At 46.7% G+C, this 23753-nt stretch overlaps 1 protein-coding gene across 4 annotated transcripts in view; it reads right to left on the reverse strand.

Moving 5' to 3' along the window:
• Positions 1-23753, reverse strand: part of CADPS (calcium dependent secretion activator) — a gene marked incomplete at both ends in the record, with an annotated part of 173015 nt that overhangs the window by 144257 nt on the left and 5005 nt on the right. For all 4 annotated transcript variants that reach the window (XM_079540332.1, XM_079540330.1, XM_079540329.1 and 1 more), the window contains one exon: positions 700-813. In XM_079540332.1, coding sequence (XP_079396458.1) covers positions 700-813 — 114 coding nt within the window. The remainder of the gene's footprint in view (positions 1-699; positions 814-23753) is intronic.

Consider the following 23753-nt stretch of genomic DNA (forward strand, 5'->3'; position numbering starts at 1 on the left):
AAAATTCTCTTCAGTTTCAGTATCTGATTTTGGTCCTCTCAGATTCCACTTCCACAGAAATATTTTATGTAGGCAATTCAAAATCCTCACCTTTTATGACAGTACAGCTCTAGGGAAAAGACAAATGGTTTGCAGAAAGGCTAGAAAAAAAAAAACAACAAGCAATCCTCCTCATACAAATCACAAGCTCTGATTTCCTGCAAAAACAGAACCTCTTTCCTTCTGAGAAAAGATTTTTAAAAAGGCTGCACGTAAAGAAGTGAAAAAAGGAAGGCACACAATCATTCCTTGGCACAATTATGAGAGATGCTCCACGTTCTTTAGAGCCATCTAGTTTTGGTGATGTACACCTCCCCCACTCCTCCTTTGCTTTAGAGCACTCGTGTTTTAAAACAGGTTGGTTAGAAGATCAGGAAGATCTCTCCCAATGCAAAGGGGGGAAGAATGAGCTGCCCCACAATCCACTTATGGGAAATGCCATGGGGCATGGGAGAGCCACTGCTGAGTTACGGACAACACATCTGCACACCCTGAGCTTCACAAATCTTGCAATGTGTTAAAAAAGGAAAAACTGTCAACAGAGCACCAAAAAAAGGGCAAGTGCGAAGTACAAAGAGTCCATTCGCTCAAAATTTGACCCTGTCCATAAAAAAGATGAGAACAGTGATTCATATGAGCAATGAAATCACCTTTGCTTACCTCATAGTAGCTCTGGACAGCATTTATAAATGCTTCATCTGCCACAATCTGGGTTTCTCCATTGAGAAAGGCCTGGAAACGATCTTTGATTGTCTGGAGCTGCTGCTTACTAATCTGAAAAACACACCAAAAGAACAACATTAGTCAAGAAAGGTTCATACAGGAGGGAAAAAAACCCACACATATTCTCCTACAGTATCTCTGCAAGGTGCTTATGACATGCATTTTTGCTCCCCTTTGGGGCCAGCAGTGGAATGAGAATGACGAGTCAGCCGTCTGTCCGTAGACGCTTACTCTTTATTCTGTTCATTTAAGAATCACAAGCACCTAAAATTACCCCGAACATCATTTCTAAACAACTCCACCACCACAAAACGCACCTTTACTGCTTTTAATACAACACTCTTACCACTTCAGGACACCAAAGTCAAAAGTAGACTGTTTTGTGTATGGCTGGCAGACACAGTATTTCTCTCCCCAGTTAGCCTCACTTTGCTTTCCAGAAGACAAGGAATCTTTTTCATTTATTTATGTATTTAGGCTTGTTGGCTTCTATTGGTTTATCACAGATGAAACCTCAGTCAGGACCAGTGGTGAAAGAATTTGATGCCATTTAATGCGAATTCAAGGGCAAACCTGTTCACCTTATCAAAACAAAGACTTTGCTGTCCCTTCACTGCTCAAAACAGTTTCTGCCCAGCAGGCAACCAGTACAACTTACAAGACAACTCTAATTTTGGCACAGTGACATCAACAGAAGGTTCACAGGGCATTATTTCAGCCTTGTAAGATAACACACCATTATTTTGCCAATTTATCTGTCAATTTAAAAATGGATACAGCTAAAAAAAAAAACCAAAACACCACCACCTTTTCAGCTCATTGCACAGCGTTACAGCAGGTACATAAATAATGTACTAGCAATGGCAGTAAAACACTTTAAGATGTGGGTAACGCTCATCTGAAGGGCTGCAGGATTTCGGCGTTGTTGTGTCTGGCTTGCTATGCACCTACTTCAGGTTTGAGGATAAGAATTAATTCAGACAAAAGAGAAGGAACAAAACAACATGTATACATGACAACTTCAAACTGAAAGGGAAAAGAGAGCAGTAGAAATTAGGATAATTATTTACTAATGACCAGAAGGTCTAGGAAAGGGTAAGAGGAGCGTTTTTTCTTGCTCGTATGCCAGCAGAAGGAGAGAGCCCATTAGAACGGATGAAAGAAATAAAAGTAATGGCTCTAAAGGTCTAAATGGCTTCGAATAAAGCATCAAAAACTACAGAGATCCAAATGACTAGAGTATAATGAAGCCTGGTAAACACGGCTAGAGATAAAAAGCAGGAGAGGGACCACTTGGAAAATGTGGCGATAAATATCAGCACGTCTGGATGATGCACCGTGCGTGGTGTTTAGGGACTGCGGTAACGAACACCACAAATACTGGTAATTAATTCTGCAACACCGTGCTGAGGAGGGTTAGTGAGCAATGGCAATTTAATGTGATAATCTGGTATTAGTTTATCCTGATGCTTATGGAGAGGTGTTCATCAAAGCTACATAAAGCAAGTCTGGCTATCTCCACTTCAGAAAGCATGCAACAGCCTTTGCTACCAGTGTGGGTGCCAGGAAGAATGGTCATTCTCACTCTCAAAACAGCAGTCTAAGAAGCACCCGGACTTCACAGAGTCTGACACACACAGCAAGGCTCAGCATCACCAGGGGTGGAACAAGAACCATCCCTGTAAACTGACCCACCTCAGCTTGGTCATACTGAAACGAGCCCTGCAGAAAAGCACTGCCAAGCTCCTGCTCGTGAGGTTGGCAGGATTCAGTTTTTGGATAGAAGAGTCCACCTGCCTTGTCAGACACCTAAAACCCTTCGTAGCATTTGCTAATAGCACTACAGACAGCACGAACCCTTGGGCAATACCCACAGCATCAGATGTAAAACAGGATCCAGACTTATCTGAGCTGACGGAATGTCCTGATGGAATTGGAAAGAAAACTGGGTCAGCAACAAGACGAGACAGAGACAATGCAGTGATAAGTGGGAGATACCTGTGGGAAGGTGCTAGGTCTGTTTTTATTAAGCATTTAATTATCTGGAAGAGAAGAAAATCAGGACGTTAATTAAATGTATTGACGATATTGCATTAGCAACCATTGTGAATGTCAAGCAGGAACGGCGACAGAATAAAAGCCATAAGAAACCAAGAAAAGAAATAGGAAAACTGCAGGCAACATTGAAATCAGTGTGGCAAGGCACAAGACAAACTAGGAGCACAGATCTCCTGAGCTAAGAGGCTTTTCATTAGGGATTTTATCAATGTGCATGATGTTTTTATTATTTTTCCCAGGTTATTTCTTAGTACAATCTCCACAAGTCTTTGCTTGTTCAATTCCTGTAATACTACCTAGCAGCAATACTTTCTGCTCCTTCCTCAATATTAAACGGGCTACCTTCAAAACAAATGATGCTTCTTGAAATCCACAGAAGATCCCAACACTCATCTGGCACACGAGCTCCCGGGGGCTGTGGAAATGAATCACCAGGTTTTTCTCTACTGGAGTGTCAGTTGCCTCCTCCTCACCCCAAGCTCTAGACACATTTTCAAAACAACAGCAAGGGAGAGCCTCTCTGATACAGTACACATGCACCATGGACCAGCCCATGGCTAACAGGACCCTCGTTCTTCCACCAGGCTGTGAAACAGCACAGCTGTATTGATCCGTGTCCATATTACTGTTACAGAGGTTATCTAGAAAGTCAGTTTGAGCCAGAATTAATTGCTTTTATATTAAACTTAGTTTCAGCAGTGCACTCTGTTGTAAACATAAAGATGAAAAGAGCCGGGAGCAAACAGGACTGCTGTGGTTCTAACGACCTTCCCTTCATTTTCCAGCCCCTCCTGCTTTTCCCGCTACCACTTGCAAGGCCCAGTAGCCTTTACACAAGAAACAACAGCCACTTCTGCATTTGACAGAAACTGCACGAAGCCCTGCTTGCACATATTGGACCCAAGTAAATGCCCCAAGTCACCGTCACAGCCTGTTTGTACAGTGAAGCATTTCACAGCCTTTATCTGCAGCACATGTTTATCTGGCAGCCAAAATACACACGTGCATGTTAAAGTGGCAATTAACTGACCCAGGGATGGTGAACTACTGGCGCTGGTACCAGGCAGGGCACCCTTAGCACTCGGCACCAGCAGGCAACCGCAGGGCATTTTGGCAAACACGTGGCAGAGAAGTTCCCTGTCGCAGAACACATTCTTGGGAAGAGTTCAGCAGCAGCTGGATCACCTGGGCATCCAAATGCTTCCTGCCTTCTTGGTCTGACATTCAAGAAACTGTGTGCCCAAAACAACCTGCTGACCTCAGAAATGGAGCAGAACAAAGTCTGTTACGCACCATCTCCCTGCCACGGTCCTAAGCAAATCATGGAACATCAGCAAAACAAGATGAGGCTCATCCAACAAGGACTTCAACGAGCCTCTGACAAACCAGCAGTCGATGCTTTTACACAGAGGGATATCAGAGCCAGGAGCCTGGAAGCCCCTCACGCTGCAGGCACCGTGTCAGCATCAGCACCACCTGTGTCTGGCAAGAAGCAGCTCAGCAGAAGACCGCAGGGAATTCCCAGAGGGAGCATCTTTCTTTTGTCTCAGAGCAATCAGCTTGCAGCACACAACCGGGAGCAGATAAAGCTCTATTTCCTTAGGACACCTGCTGTTCCAGTACCACCGCAAGGAGGAATATTTAACAGCTCAGCAGGCTGTTGTTCTGGGCTTGGTTTTGTAACATCTAATAAATATTTTACTGCTCCTCAGCACCAGGTAATTTAGGAGGAAGCTAAAGCAAGCTTTTGAATGAGCATCCCTCGCCGTCAGTGCTTCCACAGTCAGAAAGTTGGCCATGGCTTGAACTATGCACAAGGAAGAGATGTGACAGGGGTCAGAGCAGCTGAGCACTGGTGCTGGAGGGCACAGAGCCCAGGGGAAAGCCATAAGGGGGGCAACTACTCCTGGCCCAAAGGAGCTAGAGCAGCTGCTTCAGGGAAGATGCTCAGGAACACACATGCCACTGCTTTTTTTTTTTAATCACCTTTGTATGCAGCACTAAATCTCTGACCACCTCTACTGATACATCACCTCTAGCTCTGCACCTGCCCCACAGTCCCAGCCACGGGCACAACCCTACAGACCCAGCCAGCAGGCTGTCCTTCAGCTGAGAACTGCAGCACGTTTCCCCTGTGCTGGTGCTGCTCTCTTTGATAGGAGAGGGGCCCCATGGGGTGGTTTATGTCCCCAGCACTTGTCTTTTTAATTGCCATCTCTCCCAGGCAGATATGGCTGCTTTGCAGACTGCTGAATGTCACTGGCTTGTTGCTATCAATGTAAGCAAGCAGTATTAACCGTGCATCTCAGCGAAGTCCTCCCAGCTGCCTAACAGCATACTTTCTGGTTGTTTCAGGGAAGTTTAATATTTGTTAGCAGAGAGCTCCTTGTGCTTTGGCTCCTGACAACCGCAATGCATCTTTACAGGCACAGCAGGCAGGCACGTGCCCTTCCCTCCCTGTGCCTACACTCACAGACAGGAGCCCTTCACTGATTCACCGACTCTGACATTGCTGCTCCCAGGGGACACACACATGGCACCTCCCTTACTCCAGGATGAGTGCTTGGAGCCTGCTGTGGAGCAGGGTGCTGCCAGAGGGAATGCATTGCCTGCTCCTCTCAGCTCCCAGCGATGCTGCTCGTTGCAGAAAACGCTCTTCTGCAGGGGCATAAATGCTCACTCTTTTCTGTTCTCTCAATGCCATTTCTTTTCTGATTCATCATGCCACTCTTTAGACACATATGAATGACATTAAACATTATTATGGTTGCTCCCACTTTCTGAAATGCAATGATGTGTGCTTTTGTAAGAGCAAAGCAAAGTCAGGGTTTGGGGCTTGCCATGATCACCTTCCCCCGACATCTTCCATCTGCACCCTGCTGCTGCATGGGAAACCTGGATGGGGACACTAGAAGATGCCTACTGTCCTTACCACTTACTTGTCTCTAACAGGTGTATCCATCCAGCTCTGCATCTCCCATTGTAAACAGTTCCTTTTTTTCACTCAGATCAAACACTTCCCCAAAGAGGAAGGCACCGGTAGATCCCAGGCACAACCCAAGGACTGCTAATTATCCAGAACTTAAATGAGCCCAGGAAGAGGGTGAAGGACAGGGTGGGAACACAGGTTGGCTGTGCTGGCTTGTGCCTCAGAGAGCAGCTCCCAGGTAAGTCCTTGTTCTCCAACTGCCCTACTGTTCACTTCTTTTGTGCCTCATCTCCTGTCTTAGAAAGGAGAACAGCAGCACTTTGCTTCTCTTCAGAAACAGCTAAATGAATGAGAAGACAGAGAACCTCTCACAGACAGGGATGGTGGGCTGTGGGAGAAGAAAGCAAGCTACTTTTTAGAGGGATGCTTTCAAATCACCATTTGAACTATTTTCATCTCAATGTTCCAACTCCAGGCAGACCTTACATACTGCAGAACTAATCGTCCTTGCTGGTTAATGTATACAGCAGCTCACACTGATTTGAAAGCGTTAATGTGATCCAAAGATCTTGGACTGACACTTCAGATCTGCAAACAACAAACAGTCCTGTCTCTGAACAAAAAGGTACGTGTGTCCACCATCACTGGAGTTATTTTTGTGCTTTTTTCATCATTAAGCTCTGACTTTCTCCTCCATTTCACAGGCTATTTTAAGAACACTTCTTACTGAGCAGAGGAGACGGGCAAATGAATGGAGACTAAAGGACTCCTGCTGCGTCCCAGCCTTGTGAAAAGTGCCATTTTCAGCCTGGCAAAGTTAGCAGGGGAGGTAATTCCTTTGATACTACTGAACAATACAGCAAGAACTGGCAAAGAAGCTTCCAGGCACACAGGGCTGAAGTGCTGAGCCCTGCTCGCACCCACACACTGCTCTTCTCCAAGAAAAACTGTCATCCTCCCAGAAGAGAGGGCTGCCATCTAAAGCGGTTTGAGATGGGCTTAGTGAGGTGGAAGGGGAAGCACAGGCAAGTCAAAGCAATGGGTCATGCCCAAAGGCAGACAGTTTTCAAAGCACCCCAGCAAGAGATCTAACCTATTACACAGCAGGGCTGTGGCTAAGAACAACTGGTCAAGCTTGAATTTTTCCCTTATTCTGTGCATGTACTATGACTTCCAGGAAACAAACTCTAAGAAAGAAAACATTCTCAGTTTTAAGAAAATCTAAGAGCCAAACATATCTGTGATCCAGTAGAAAAGATCAGTTGTCTCCTTCAGACAGCACTTGAAAAAGGTTCAATCAATCACTCAAGCCAGAACAGAACTCATTTCTAGATGAAAAACAAGAGAAAAGGTGTGAAACTTCAGCGTACCTCCTCCTCCTCCTCACATTTCCTGCTGAAGTGAGTAATCTCAGATTTTACAAGGGCACGTTGCTTGGTGCTGGAAAAAAAAAGTTCGGTAGAAGGTAATTTGGTCCAAGCAGCAAACTGCTGTTAGAAAACAGAGCGCTGCATTTGCATCCCTGTTGCTGTGCAGAGACACGAGGGGTGGGAACTGGCATTGGCTGGTATGCACGTAGATCGTTGAGAAAGGCATCAGGACACATTATTCACAGTAATAATGATTTCCACTGGAAAGGTTTATTATTACAATTGCTCTTACCTACTTTAAGGCAATGTACTGTTAAAGTTATCCAAGTTTTCCAAGCCCCTGTATTCAACCGGAATATTACAGGAGGCTGAAAATGAAAGAAGCAAACCTGGTGACTTTTCTTAGGCATCCCAGAGATGGGGTGAGAGCCCCATGGGGATACACCTCCAGGTCCAGTTTACCTCAAACAAGTTCCCAGATTTCCAAGCTCGGAGTCTGCTCGCCCAGCAGGAGAAGCTGGAGGAAGCATTGCCCATTTCTCCATTTTGTGCTGTAAATAAAAATGAAATGCAGCCATGGCAAATTGTGTTCACCACGGTGCATATGAAGCACGTGTGCAGTGCATGCAGGTCCTGCACTGGCGCCTCCAAAGAGGGCAATTAGCTGCCTGCATGAAATTAGGCATGCAGCTTGATAACGGTCTTTGAGATAAGAGAAAGACTATCTGCTGGCTGGCTTTGCAGCAAGTGGTCTGAGCTTTGCTACAACCTTCAGGAGCATCTGGTAAGGACAGGTGGGATCTCACAGCTTCCTGGGAGAATATCCCTCTTCCTTTGGTGCCTCTGGCAGGCATGCTAGTTTCCTTTCGTCTTTCACCTCCTGCACAGTTTAATTAAAGCCAAATAACACCCCTCAATGCTGCTTTCCATGTTCCAGAACCCTTTAGAAGTCAAAGAAGATAAATTGGGTCTGCAGTGATCAGGTTCCCCAGTGTCCATCCCAAACTTTTCTGGGCAAATGTGAGATACCAGTTTTCTAACAAATCTAGCAAAAAGCAAGTTCGATATAATTATTACACATTAAACACCTAAAGTCTGGCAGTTTTCAACCATCAGTTGTATGTGACCCTGCATAAAGATCCTTTACAAAAACACAGCTACATGTGAAAGACTTTCTCAGTTACAGAGTGAGAGCTGTTTTAAGGAATCCTCTGCAATGGAGTATAATGAGGGCTGTCCCTAAAAGAGAAGGGAGTCATTCTTCTTCTTTAGGCCTGAGGCAGGGTAATTTTAAGGGCTTTAAGTTCCAGTCACTTCTCCTAGGAGGGTCACTGTTCCCTGCTATCACTGTGCTGCTGATGGAAAAGCCCCGAAGGAGTAATGGGAGCGGGCAGTGGGCAGAGCCCTATCCTGCATGGCAGGAGGAAGAAGTGCCTCTCGTTGCATCTGGTAGCAAGTGCCTGTGTGCTGAGAGTACAAGCCAAAACCCCCACAAAAAGCAACAGAGACAGCACAGATGTCAAGCATATAATTTCAGTGTTGGTAGGAGCAGAAAATATGTGGGCATAGAGAAGGAGGAAAAAAAAAAAAACCAACAAAATCAGATTATTCTTTGTGAAAGGCAGTTGTTGTGCTAGAATTTGCCTAAGGTGTTCTGCATCCTGGAGCTGCCCTTCTGTTCCCAGGTGCCCTAGAAGAGATGACGGAAACTGTAAGAGTCAAAAAAACATGAAAAAAGGGGAAAATAAGCCCTAAAGAATGAGCACAACACATCAAATCACTACCTTCTTGTTTTCCTCCTCCAGCAAGCATACGGAAGCGGCTATGCCATGGCAGCAGGCTTGTGCAGGCAGCAGAACACAGAGCAGGATATAGCTCCTGGGGCATACCCAGTGTGCTGTGATCCCATCATTGGCAAAACAGATCCCACATCACGTGTGTGCACACAGGTTCCAGCAGCTCAGCTCGCCTCAGCCTTGCTTCATACTGGAAAAGTCCTATTAAAACCTCAGCCTACACCAGACCATTAGAGATAACAGTTATCTGCAGAGACCCAGAGGAAAAAACACTAATCTTAGATGATCCTCAACATGGTGATTTACCTGAGAGCACCCAAAACATTTGATCAAGCTGGGTACTTCACCTGGGGTGCTGGGTGTTCAGCCAGCATCGCCGCCAGCCTGTGCCATATTGCAGAGGGACCCACACAACGGTGCTTGAGGAGGCGTTCCTGATTGACGCTGTCTCCAAGACAAATGCCTCCTTGCATCCCAGCACTGAGCTGCCTGGCAGCTGCCCCCAAAGGACCCAGCACAACAGTGGCCATGTGGCTGGGTCCATGAACCCAGCACAAAGAATGCCAGACCCCCCCACTGCAACAGCTTCACATGGGGAAGCATCCATGCTCTTGTCCCTGACACTAGTGTTATTTTCCTATTCAGTCCCTTCTGCAGTTCCCAAACTCCGGAGATCTGCACAAGATGGTTACTTGAGTGGGCAAGTATCCTACCCACACTAACAGAACAGGGACAAACTGGTGTGAAACTTTGTTCCACCTCCAGTTCGTTCCCAATCAGCCTTCAGTGCTTGGCTTGATGTGCACAGGAGACAGAAAGCTGTCTGCTCCAACCAAAACCCTGCCTGCAGGCTCAGAAAGCCAGAAATCATTTGCCAGAGCACACATAACAATCAGCAATGAATATTCCCTCAATTCCAGGAAATCTTGGAAAGAACAAGCCCAGTAAGTTGGAAATACAAGGTACCTGAGGACTTCAATGCCATTGCCAGTTAGGAAGAAAACAGCCAGCACCAGTCTTGGCGAGAGGACTTCTTCCTTGGCTGGTGTAGAAGCCCAAGTCTTCGCCATGAACCAGCACACAGCTGCCTCCCCTTGCTGCATGCACCAGGCAAAGCTGCCAAACCCAGGAGCGGAGCTGCTGGGCAAGCCTCATTCATCAGAAGTGGCAGGCATCTGTCTATTAAACTTTGCTATTTTCCTTTTTTCCACATACTGTCTTCTGGGGTACACATAAACTCTCCTTAAATTTAAAGGGCAAAGACAATTTCTCACTTCTTTTAGTATTCTACACTATGATCATTTCTTTTCAAACCATGTACTGTTCCAGTGAGCCTTAATAAATCCAGTGATTTATTTCTAAGACAATTTTCTCAGAAATGGGATTTAAATGAGCAAAACAAATCCCAACTCAACCAGATACAACTGGGAACCAAAGAAACTGAAAATAACATCAGGAAAAAAAAAACAACAAACAACTAACTGGCATCAGAAAGCCTGTGATGTAGCAAAGGAACCACACAGTAAGCAGACATATGCAGATAATGCACAACAAGATGCAGATATCAATCCTGAGCCACACAGGGTCTGACATGAGCCAGCAATGCAAGGCATCCAGTAGCCCCTTTGCAGCCTGAGCAGAACTCAGGAGCAGCCTCGGGGCTGAGCTTCCTGCTGAGCCTGCATGCAGCTCTGCAGCTCAGGATCTGACCACAGGATGGGCGACACCGGCTGCCTCCTCTGCTCAACAGCTGCTGCTGCACTCCTGGAAGGAGGCTGGTGCTCCATGCAGCTACTGAGGGCCTCAAAGAAACCCTCTGAAGCACCAAGCCAATTCAACAGAAGTAAGACTTCTCTTATTCGCGGTGCCTTGAAAACAAGGACCAACACCTACCATGCTCCTCAATTTTATAGGCTTTTTCCAGGACAGAAAATAAGAGAATATTAAGCCGGCACAGAACGCACAACATTATAGCAAAACCACTGGCAGCAAAGCTCTGTGTCACACACAGGGAATACCTCCACACTGCCGATCCTGCAGCATCACAGGGTGTGCTGTGCTGCTGACACCAGATTGCAATTTCCATTAGTGTTAACAGGAACCGCTGACAACAGTGGCAGTCAGGAAGCCAAAAAGCCTCCCATCTTGATGAGTGCCTTCATTAAGTACAGAACTGCATTAAGTCTGCCCCAGCAGCTGTGCTATGCAAACAATGGCTGCTGTGAGCATGAGGAAAGACCCAGAGCCCCCAGGAGAGCTCAGCAGCTTCTGAAGAAGTGCTGGGATGGGTGACAGCCAGCAGAGAAACAGCCCAGTGAAGACCAGCTGCATTCCTTGGCAAGGTGGATGAAAGGAGCAGGATACTCCAGTGCTGTTTCCACCTCTTAAATTGACTATAAAGAGTTTTCACTGTGTTAAGCAGACAGCAATTCTACAATCACTGTACCTTAGCAGAAACAAATCCTGCATTAAATGCAGTGATTTTCAACCTCCATAGTGGTCTAGCACTTCGGATTGGACGAAAGGTCTAGCATTACAACCATAACTTCAAGACATTTGGCATCCCCGCCCCTACAAATACTTGCTCAAAAGCAGGGTTCTGACCCATAGACAGTGTGATTTTACAATCCATCCTTTTGGTCCATGCAAGGAAACAGACAGATCTCAACATATTGTTTTCTGTTCTCCATACAGGAAGAGAATGGGTTGGTGAGACCATGTTTGAAGCCTTTGGTCGGTATGGGGGCTGGTTGAGAGCAAGGATAAACGAACTGGGTTTGCAGCAGACATGAGGGACATCTTGAGTTTGCTAGTGACACTGTATGGTAAGGGTCCACCTCAGAAGCAGTCAGTATCTCGTTGATCTTTGCCATTTGTGGGATTTATTTCCTCTCACTTCATTTTTCTGAATTAAAAAGTTATAAAATAGTGCTGGAGAGGAGGCTGCGGGAATTCATGGCACTGCAACGCAGGCACACAGAACCAAGGCTGACCAGCATGCATGAAAGTAAGTGTGGGTTGCTCCAGCACTGTCTCCTTTTCATACATTTCAGGGTATCAACTGACTGTGACTGGAGCCAGGTAGAATTTTCCATCTTTGGATACAGCACAGCATGTTTTCACTGCAGAGCTGAGAAATCATTTCCTTCTCCAAGGCCTGAACTCCTCACAGCCACAGGTTTCTGTAGGTTTCAAGCATTCTTAAAGATAAGACTGCTCTTCCTGCAGCACTGGAATTTGCCACACACTGCCAGCATCTCCACCTTCTTAAATCTCATAAGTTAGCCACACACAGTAGGACTCAGCATTTCTCTGCAGGCACGTCTGTAGTAGGCCAAATATTCTAGATGTGCAAAAGCCTAGATGTAAATACAGATTTTATCCTTCAGAAAAAGCCAGATACAGAACAGAAGTCCTACAAAGAGCGCATCAACTAAGTGCCATAAAGCGGTGCAGAAACAGAGGTAACATCACGCCGTTTCAGCACCGCGGTCAGCTCCAGGCTCGCCGCTCTGCAGCCGCTGCGATTCTGCGGCCGACGGGCGGAGCATCAGAGCCCAGCAGCTCGCGCCCCAAGACCTCAGACCTCAAATAGAGTCCCGTGAGGGTCAGCGGGAGCCATCAACCAACCCCAAGGAACCCCAAGGCCATGGCAAGCAGAGGGAAGCACACAGCACTATGCAGCCCCCGGCCCAGCCCACAACAAATCTGCTCTCACTACACACTGGACCCAACTGCCTTTCTCACTGCCTTCTCTTTCCCCCCCCTTCCTCCTTGGAAGGAGCTGATTACGGTGGAAGAGGTTCTCTGCGGCTCTCACGTGTATGAATCCTGCACTTCAGAAATTTATAATTTGCTATGTGGTTACAGTGCACACACTCTGTTTGGAATTACATAGCACACAACCCAATCAAACAGCACTAACAGCACTGGGTAGTTAAATCATGCTGTGATAAAAAAGGAAAATGATTTTGTGTAGGCATGGCAAAGTCTCCCATGTACCTCGGTCAAAGTGGCACCTACTGCCAATTATCAGGTTGGCAAAAAAACCCATCCGTTACTGAGGGTAATGGTTTAACTTAACACTTGGAGCGCATAGCTGGGGGTACATTAAGTCATTTGCACAGTGTTACTCAGCTGTCAGCAGAGTGAAATGCAGCTGAACACAAATACAGTTGTACTGCACTGTAAGGGAAAAAAAATAAAAAAGCAAAAGCATCAGATGCGCAAGGAGTGTACAAAGGAGCAGGAGAGAGGTATCAGGATGGGGAGCAGGAACAGCAGAAGGAATGTGGAGCAGGGACAGCCTGGGAAGTCCACCAAAGTCCTCCAAGCACTGGAGAAATCTGCTGCAAAGAGGAGAACAACATACTCCCCATGCCCACAAGAAGAAATAACAGGTGTAAATTGCAGTGAGGAAATCAGAAGCGACCTGAGTGCTTCCAGCCCTGCACCGAGTTCAGACAGATCCTTCCAGTCCTATTTTAACAGGGCTCCTGTTCTGGACTCCAGCTAGATCAGGCCAGCTCTGGCTGCATCCTCAGCTCCAAAACTGCTTCCTTCCCCAGCTGACAATGGTTTATTTTCCTAGTGAGCTAAAAACATTACTATCCTGCATGTGGCTGCCCAGCAAGCATGCTCCTCAGGCAAGTGCTGCAGTGAACACTTGCTGCAGATATTCCTGCTAAGGAGTGGCAAAGCTGCTTTTAAAAGGCCCTGTGCCTTTTAAAGTCAAAATATCATATTGGCATGACCAGCCCTGTGACATACTGTAAACTGCAAACCTTACCCCATGACTACATCTTGATACCATAAACCAGAGGTCAGCCTGGGCTTGCAACCAACGCAAGTTCTCCCTGCAAGGAGCCAGGCATTGCACCCAGAGCCACACTGCATGCAGTCCTACAGCACGCAGCCACCACTATATTTATTCTGGTACATTACAGTGGGAAGCTTTAATCTGCATAATCGCCTCAGAGAAGATTTCATTCAGTGAGGGGAAAGCAATCACCATTTCATTTGCAGCCAGTTGCCTTCCCAGGGTCTTCAGTTATCAAAGCCGGAGGGTCCTGGCAGCGTGTGCACCTGCCTGGATGGTTTTGGGAGACAGGTTCACGCTTCCAACAAAAGCATCTGCAGATGCTCAAGGTTTTCAGCCTCTTTTCAGAGCCATTTGTCTCCTCCCAGCTGCTCCCGCTTTTATCTGACAGTCTACAACCCACATGAAGAAAACAACTGGATATAATCCTAGATTAAAGGGATTGTAACACAATTAAATACAAGTCATACCCTTGATAGAGCCTGCTGTCGTCATTCACAGAGCACAGTTCTCAGACACTGGGAGGTGTGCAGATGGTGGCATTTGGGATACTCCTTACAGCTGCTGGTTTTCCTATGCAGGCATTTATGCCTCCCCACATAGGAGAAAGGAAGAAAAATCAATCATGTTCTTATGCAATGCTGTGTTATAAACCCATGGAGACTTCACTTTGAAAACTAGAAATTTAAATCCCGGTGGCTCCAGCCCCTGAGCAGGACACTGCCAGCTGCAGCCTGGGGCTGAGGGGTCCTCAGTGCCCAGCACAGTGACTGTGGTGGTACAGTGGGAGGACAGAACACACAAAACCTACTACAGCAAGGACCACAATAGCCAAGCAACAGCAAGAACCCACCAGGAAGTCTTTGTGACTTGATCCTACCTCTGGAAAGCCACAATATTCTTACACACACAGATGCATATTAAAAGAAAAAAGGCACTTGAATATTCTGCTCTTTCCAGTCTGGTAGCTATAGCAGCTTGACTCGATTAAGAAACTTGAGAGGTACGAAAACTACTTATTAAAGGAGAAAATTTCCAACTGTCTCTCTCTTGTGAATCGTGGCAGCCAAAAAATCCAACCCTAACATAAAGACGTGCCTGAAGGTAGCAATTTTACTATCAGCAACATAATGACTCGTATCACTGCTGTCATCTTTGTTGGGGAAAAGTAAGCCAGGTATTGTGATCATTAGCTTTTTGATAGAGATTATCACTTTAAATGAGGATAAACACATGCATTTTAATAAGGAACTGAAGGAAACAGCCCCGAAATACAAGCAGAAGAACCCACAGCTCGTGCCAAACCCGCATGTTTCTTGGGGAGAAGCTGTGGGAGCATGAGGTAGGAGGCTGCTGCTGCTGTCAGAGGATTAAAAATCAGTAGAACTTGACCTTTAATGCTAAAATTTAAAGCAACGACCTGGCTTCTCATGCTTCCATTCCCTAATGTAACCATAATCAGATTTGTGGCTGAGATCAGAAAACTGTTTGCAAAGAGCAATTTACATGCAGCCTTCAACAAGCCCGGGTGACACAATACAAAGGACATGAACACAGGCTTTTGCAAGTCCTGACTGAGCAAGTTTGAAGCTGAGATGCATATTAAGGTCATGGAACAAGGTCTTCTGCAGGTGACAGCAGCAGTACATCACGCTGCTGAGTGCTTGTACGGAAAAATTGCACTGCAGTCAGTGAGTGCTTGGCTGGGATGGGAAGCTCTTGTATGGAAACTCAAACCAGACAGCACACCTCTGCTCACAAAGCTGCCATAATGTCCAGCCCTTACAACAGACAACAGGGAGGCCAAGCCTAAAAAGCTGTCTTCTCACAGCTATTTTAATGGGATACAGGAAAAGCTAAGAGCACACTGGAGTAAGCTGTTTATAAATGCCGTATGAGATGCAAAAATCCCTAACCCTGGAGCTTATCCTGCTCTGTGCAAGGCTGTTAATGACCAAAGCCAACAGCAAAACCTCCAGTGACGCAAAGAGAATCAAAACACAGCCCCAAAGCATTCGTCACTGCAAACACACTGAAGCTGCACACACTCGGGACACATTTTAATTTACCGTTCTCTCATTATGAACGAATGTGTTTTCATCTGCTGTTTATTCCAGAACAACAAATAGAGGCAGAATGATACACCTCTGCCGAAGAGACATCAGCAGTGGATATCTACTTGCGACCAGTCACTGGAGGAGGTGCAAACAAGCAAGGACACCTCTGAAAGCCAGGGGCTGACATTTTCCATGCACTGGTAGGAGAGTTTTCCCTATGTACTGCTGCGTGAACTCTCAGAAGATGCCTGCATACATCACCTTCATTTACTTATTCTTTTATGCAACTTGCTTATTGAACCAGAGGTTGAAAAGAAAGAATAAGGAACCTCAACCCAGCGTAAGAAAGGACTGCCTGAATTCACCAATACAGATCACAGCTATCACTGTGGTCTTGTGTTATTGTCAACCAGTTTTAAATACAAGGTACTGGCAAGGCATCAGGAAAGGGAAAGAGCTTTAGTGGAAAGGCATGGGAACAGACCCCAAAAGCAGCTCTTCAAAAGATGACCCAAAAGTACCTGCTCTGAACTGGAGATCATGTTTTCCTGTTCACACAGGAATGAAGGACTAAACGATATTAGAGCCCACATTGCATCTCAAAGCCCTCGGAGGGAAGGGAAAGTGGTACTTCATATTTCTATAAAACAATTAGTATTGACAGAACAGACTATAATACAGCACTCAGCCCAGAAGAGTAATTAACTACTGCTGTAGCTTGCTTACTGGATGCAGATAGGAGGCAAGGAGTAGGCAATTAGGGAGCAAAGAAGCATGCCAGGCACAGGGATCTGCTGTGACTGACTACTGACCTGCAAGCTCTGTGTGAAGAAGAGCATCAGTGGTCAAAAAACACCTCACATGAGCCATGAAATGGAGTGCCTGGAAAACTAGCTGCAAGACACCCTACACCTTCAAGTATTTCTCCACAAAAGCTCAAGGGAAAATCAGCCCGGAGAGCTCTAGAGATAGCCAGAGCTCCCTGCACACAGTCTTGTGATGCTTAGCTTTAAATAGCCTTGAAGAGAACAGAGCTCCATCTCAGTTTGGGGTCCAGAAAATAAAGGATACAAAGTACCTAAACCTGTAGAGTTTCTTCCCCAAATACAGAGAGGCACTATGAATCCACCTCTAAAAGGCTTGGGAAAACCCACCTAGTAAGCAGGCTTTGTAACACACATCTGTGATGGCCCTCTAAGCCTGCTCCCCTACAGAGGCATTAATAAAATCAGTGGGGCTCTCTGTGAAAGGAAGGCAGACAATTCTGGTATTGCTTCCAGCACGGTCTGAAGAACACTTCCCTTCGTGACAGGTTTATCTTTGAGACAAAAGCCAGACCCTTCAGACCCCCAAGGACAACATGGCACAAGAGCTATTTCTATTGCTGGGTAGCCTCAGTGGGAGCTGACAGGCCACTTCCAAACGAAACTCAGGGAAAACCAGTTCATGCAAGGCTGCTGTGCTGGGCCAGAACAAGTACCAGAATGACTCAGTCATTCTTTCTGGGCAGCCCAGACTCTCACAGCACAGTTAATGGTTATTGGGGAAACAGAGCTGAATCTGAAGGCACCACCAGTGCCTTCAAACGTGCTCTGAGCAGGCTGGGTAAGGAGAGGTGATAAAAGTTAATGGGAACTTGCAAGGTGTGGGGAACGAGACTGCCCCGAGATCAGTGCTGCAGGAAGCTCAGGGCCAGAAATGGGGTTCTGGCAACACAGGGTCTCTCCTCTGGGGCCTGTCTGCTCAGCCTGCAGGGACAGAGCAGAAGATGCTCTGCCTGGTTTCATGCACTTTTAGGGCATCGGCTTCCCAGCCCCAGTGGGAAACACCTGTGGCTACAGATGTGGGGTAGGGAAAGGCTGGGCAATGTTATTTAAAGGATGCATTAAGTCAAATAATCTTATCAGCCCCAGGGAATCACAGCCGAGTTCTGAAGTCACAGCAGTGAGTGCAGGCAATGCCACAGAGCTGCTGTCATGCAGATCAGGAAACCATTCAAAAGCAGAGTACTTATTTTTCATTTCTTCTCTTTCCCAAATGCTATTTTTAATCCCAGTACAGTCAGATGAGAAAGCCTTGCTTTCACTGGAATATTCCACATGACACCTCCAACCCCTTGTCTTTTTCCATCCCAAACTTAAGCAGGGAAATCTCTAATTTATGGTTTACTACATTTAGCAAACATGCCAGTATCCCTCACCTCCTCAATTGTAGGGGTGTTTCCATGCAGTATGTCTCCCACAGAAAGGCACAGAGGCTGTGCAGCCCGAGATGAAGGCACCACGACCTGCCTTCTTGGAGCTGGCGATGTCACAGCAGCAGTACTGGACCACAGTAATGACTTTCTACATCACACCCCCCCCCCCCCCCCCCATTTTCAGCATCCCAGCCTGCCTGGCTCAGTCTTGCTGCAGCAGCTCCTCCGTCCCCATGTGGGCAGCACATCAGCACAGAAGCAGCCAGCAGGATCTGGAACAAAGCCTGGCAGTGCTGGTGCCAGGAAGGCAGCAAGGGCAGCTTCGAGGTGCTCAGCTCCACACTGCCTTACTTCCACACCCAAACTGCATCTCGTGCAGGTGAGATGGTGGAATTGCTGCTGTGCCGTAACTCCGAAACACTTCGCATGTGGGCACAACGCTACTCCCATCACTGAAAGCCTAATTTCAGTGCACGTATCTGCATGAATGCACAAGGTAAGAACTAAAAATAGAAGTATCCTATTTTAATGCATCTAGTCAGCAGGTACAGAAGCGGTGTAAACAGTGATTCAGCAGCAGCCCATGTGATGCAGGTTGTTCCTCTGCCTCTGTCTCCCTTTGCTTGCAGCCCTACCCTCCTGCCTTGCTCCTGTCCCTCTGGCAGAGGGTAGTGGGAGTGCTTGAGAATCCCCCAGGCAAGGTCTGAGCTCCAAGGCACACAGACATTTATAGAACTGCTCTATCTCCATCATTTATTCTAGTGCTGAGTATATTTGAAACCATAATTAAGTGTTCTGCTGTGAAAATAGCTGCATAATTCACATTTTGCTATTTTTTTCCCCCCATTCAACTTACAAGCCTTGTGTCTACAAACCTGAGTCATCCAACCTGGGGGAAAAAAAGAGTCTTGATGTATAACCACAGCGTATGGTTGCCATCTCTGGTGCAAAGTAGTGCTGTGAGTCCATAAACACCACTGACAAATCGCATAGGATGACACCAAGGAGGACATTTTTCAAGTCCTGTGAGATTTGCTACACAAACTGCTATGACCTTGTACATGATTTCAACAGAGAAAAGTTGTTGTTTTTTTTTGCTGGTTCACACCCTCTACTTTCTCATTAATGTTTGCTGACAAGCCAGAAAGAGAAGAAGATGCATGAAAAACAGAGAGGCTGAAGAGCAGAAATAGCATCTTTCATTTACAATACATTTTCTAAAACTGCGACTTAGCTCTTCGAGCAGAGGGTAAGAAAATATCTCCCAGCCTTCTCACCACTCCAGCTCTTCAATTCAAACTCTCAAAGCCAAAGGGAAGAAAAACCTCCCAAGCACATACCCGCCCTGCTCCAAGTGCCTGCGTGAGCAATTCCTCCCTCCAGCCCCCAGAGTCTCAGGGCTAGCAGTCTCCTTTCTGATTCAGCAAGCTGCACTCCACCTCTAGGCTCTGCCTCCCAAAGCCACAAGGGCCATGGGAAACTCCTCAGACCTGCTATTTAGGGATGCTCAGAAGCCTCTGGCCATGCCCTGCTCCATAGAGCACCCTGCCCTGGCCCCTACTTCACCCTGCCCAGGGCACCCATGGGATGGGAGCACTGACGGCATCCTCAGCAGCCCGCCCATCGCCCATGGGACAGGGATGAAGGGCAGGCCTTCTTGCTCAGCATCCATGCATCACAGCGAGGCAGCACACACCACAGGCCAGCTTAGGGCTAAGACACTCAACAATACTAATAATCATCAAGCCATTAAAATCATGGGAGCTGTCACTGCAGCTGCAACTTTCTGAGTCATTTTTCTATTATTTGAAGGGGAATAGCCCTTGGAGGAAATGAGTTCTACATGGGGACAGCAAACATCTGAACAAGTGACAAAAATATCATGCGAGGATTTTCCTGTACAGCTTTGACTTGCCAGCACACAACTCCTAGCAAGCATAATTGACTGGGGATAACTACAGCACACAAGGATTTCAACTTTATCTCAGAACGGATTAAAGTTCTTCCTAGTCTCACCTTGACGTGCACTGAAGTCTGAATGATTTGCATTTTGACGTCTAATTGAAATGTGTGTTACTGTCTGACAGGCTCTAATCTCCTCAAAAACATGCTTGCGTGCCTCCCTTCCCAAAGCAAACACTTATCAAAAGTTTCACCTTGAATATAGGTCACAGCATTGCAATGCAAATAATCAGAGCTGAAAAGAAAGAAAAAAAAGAAAAAGGAGATTCTAGGTACAAATATATATATATTTGGATACACATATATATCCATATATATCCAAAAAGCACATCTGTTCTCTTGAACCACAGCAAGGAAAGATTATGACCATTAACATGAAGGTTATGCAGCAAAAGAAACCATTGGTTAAAGAAGAAAAATATCACTTGGTGTTATCTTTCATCATTAAGTTTTCATGGAAAAAGCACTGTGATTGGCTTAGTCTGAACATACACGAAATGTAAAGAGACCATCTGACATCACTGAGCCGTAACAGCACAAGATAAATGGAGATGATTTGCCACACTACTGGAGCAGCTGGAACTCCCTCGCAGACCTGCAATAATAAAATGAAAGGATACAGAAACAGCAAGCCATCTGCTTTCTGGCTGGCCACTGAATCTTGTGCTTTCAGCGGACAGAATGGAACTGGGGGCCTTGCTCTTCTGCTCGTGTGGGTTTAAGCAGCTGAGCTGCTCCACCACTTTGACAGCCCCTCTGCGGCTGGTCTCACGTGGGCTGTCCTGCAGCCAGCTGAGCCGTGTGCCACAGCCACAGGACAAACATCTGGAGGCCAGGATGCGGTGCAGCTCACGCCAAGAGCCCGAAACAAGGGCAGTCAGCACGTGGTGCATCCACACACAGAGAGGCAGAGCCCCGCCGTGCTCTGCAAAGCCAGGGGAGAGCAGCAGCCAGGACCTGCCCTTCACAACTCACTGCCATCTCGCTTCCATCTCAGCATGGCTCATGTAGCCAGGTCTACATGACACCCCACGTGTGTAAATTAAACATTGGCTCTTTTTATCAGCAAGTGTGTACAACTTGTAAGCATGAATTATGCAAGACTATTAACTGCCTTATTAGAAGAGGAAGCAGCTGTGCAGGCTGTGGGAAGGAGACATGCAGTTGCAGAAGGGGCAACCCATGGATATTCAGTGCCTGAACTGCAGCAATGGGTCTGGTCCTCTCTCGCATCCTGCCCTAAACAATTACTGCAGCACCCCATGAGCCCACAGCACTCAACACAGGAGAAAAAAAAAAAAACACAAAATATTTTATCGATGGCAGATCAAGAAACAGCACCTTGCTGAGCAGCTCAGGAAACTGCCACACAGTTTGGGCCACCTTACTGGTGAGCTGCAGAGAGCCACAGGCTGGGGAGCCAAGCCTGTGACACTGAATCTTTGCAGAGCTGACATCATGCTTAATAGGTGTGCTGAGGGCACAACGTACCTATAGGCTGAGAAAGCTTTTGGTACAATTTCACATGAAATATTAATCTCTCCAGTCAATAGGAATGCTATTAGGATAGAGTGCCTGGGCTGTATGCAGTTGGGAACAAAGTAGGTGCCTACAGGGGAGGCATAGACTGGTATTAAGGCCAGGTTTATTTACTGTATATAGCATGGAGCAAACATCAAACACCACGATTACGTTTACTGATGATTCAGAGTCGTGTGGGCTCCTCAATACACAAGAGGAGGTCAACAAAGTCCTGGACAACTGTGAGCAAGCAAGCACCTCAGGGGATAATTAAATTAATTCAAGCTATGGAAATGCCATACAACACGGCTAAATCATAGAGCAAATAACAATAGAAAGGACTTTGAACTCTGGGACAACATGAAACAAACCCAGGCTACTGCTGGCTCCCAGGTGCAGATGCAGTGTGCCAGGTGCCATACAAGCACAAAGCCCACATCTATTTTAGCCATCAGAGAGAAAATCACTAATAAAGAAACCCCAGTAACAGTAGTTGTGTGTTCTCAGCCCAACACACATAGCTTTGGAGAGGCCAGAATGCACAGGAACAGCTCGTGACGCAGCAGCCCTGTGTATGTGTGGTTGCAAAGGTCCCAGGAGAGCACGGCTGATTCGCAGCACCTGTGACACCAACAAATCAGCACCATGGGGACAGAGCTGGTGTCACCACAGCATGGCACCCTCCAGCATAAAAAGTGCTTTGGAAGAACACAGTTTCCCACCAGAACCCTAAAAGCATAGGCAGCCTGCATTGCTTACCTGCCACTAATTGCCAGAGCTGCACTGAGGAGCCCTGCCTGACACAAGGCAGCTCCCATAGCAGACATCAGCACATCTTATCCAAGCCATCTCACCCAACAAAGGAGCCCCTTGCTGGGGACAGCCCCAATGGAGTGCTGTAGCAAGACCACAGAGCATCTAGAGCTGCAACATGAGACAGGACATGGGAACAGAAGAGAGAAGTGGCAGTCGCACAAGGCCCTGAAGGCAAGGAGAAGATGCTAAATTTGATGAGGTTGAGGAAGGGAGCCAGAGGAGGAATAAATAGAGCTAATGAGAAAACAAGGCATGAGCATTCAGAAACCTGTAACACACTGCTAAACAGCAATAAAAAGGCAATTAGAGTTCGAGATGCATGGAGGGTAATTGCATGAACTATAAATAGGGGATGGGAAGACTGTCCCACTCAGCAGGATCTGATTCACTTTTGGGGTGACTCCTTTACAGACAGAAAAATTCTGGTCTGAAACAGAACCTGACAGAGGAGAGTTTACAGAAAGGAGATTACAGAAAAAATCTATCACATATCTCTCTGCATGAAACACGCATCAAGCACGAGCTTTGCAATGGGAGGCTTCAGAGGTCTGAGCTTAAGGAACTGGAAATAAAAGCAGCAGAGATGCAGAATAACCTTAGAAATGGAGGTGTAAAGTGATCTCTTCTTCCTGGTTATCCTCCTCCAGCCCTCCTCACCCTTCCACACAAGCTCCCACCTGGGAGCCCACACGCTATCTGCACAGCCCTAACTCCAGCTAGGCCTTGGCCACACACCAAAACAACCCTCGCTGCTCCAGCAGCTGCACATCCCCAGCTATCATCAGCAGATGGGCCCTGCCTGGAGGCCCAGCTGGCAGAGGGTGGGCTGGGGGCACCCCGCACTGCTGAGCCCAGCAGTACAGCTGCAGCTGAAGCAGTGCTCAGTGTCCTTCCTTCATCCTTGCATCGTCACCATGCAGGTAGCGAGGCAGCTGGTTCCTGCTGCGTCACCCCATTAGCTTCCTTCCGAGGCAGCAATGAGTCTGTAATCTCTGATTACAAGGGTGGGAGCAGTCAGCTAAGATGGAAGGTAAAGCTTGAGGCCTTGACAGCTCCGTGCTGGCAACATGCAAAGCTGAACCAGGAAAGGATATGTAGCACCTTAGAGAAATTTCCCTTTGGCTTGATTTTCAGCTTGTGTGATTCTCACATTACACCCCAGTACCTAAGACTCTTCTATCCAGATACAAGAGCAGCAAACCCTTCCCATGGTAGAAGCAATTAGCTGGTGGGACCTCAGCTGGGAGAGCTTGCTTCCAAGCTCAGACATTACCAAATAGAATCACCTGAGTACAGTGGGGAACATGGTAAATTCCCCACTGAATTCCCCTGCAGGCATAAGCACACCCTGTATGCCTAATCAGTTGCAAACTTATCTCACAGCTAACAAACTTTTGTACTAACTTACAGAATCCACACACTCCCAGCACCGTCCAATCCAGCTCTGTGTGTATTCAGGATCAAAT

Source organism: Tetrao urogallus, assembly GCF_951394365.1.
Source record: "Tetrao urogallus genome assembly, chromosome: 10".
NCBI classification, from domain to species: Eukaryota; Metazoa; Chordata; class Aves; order Galliformes; family Phasianidae; genus Tetrao; species Tetrao urogallus.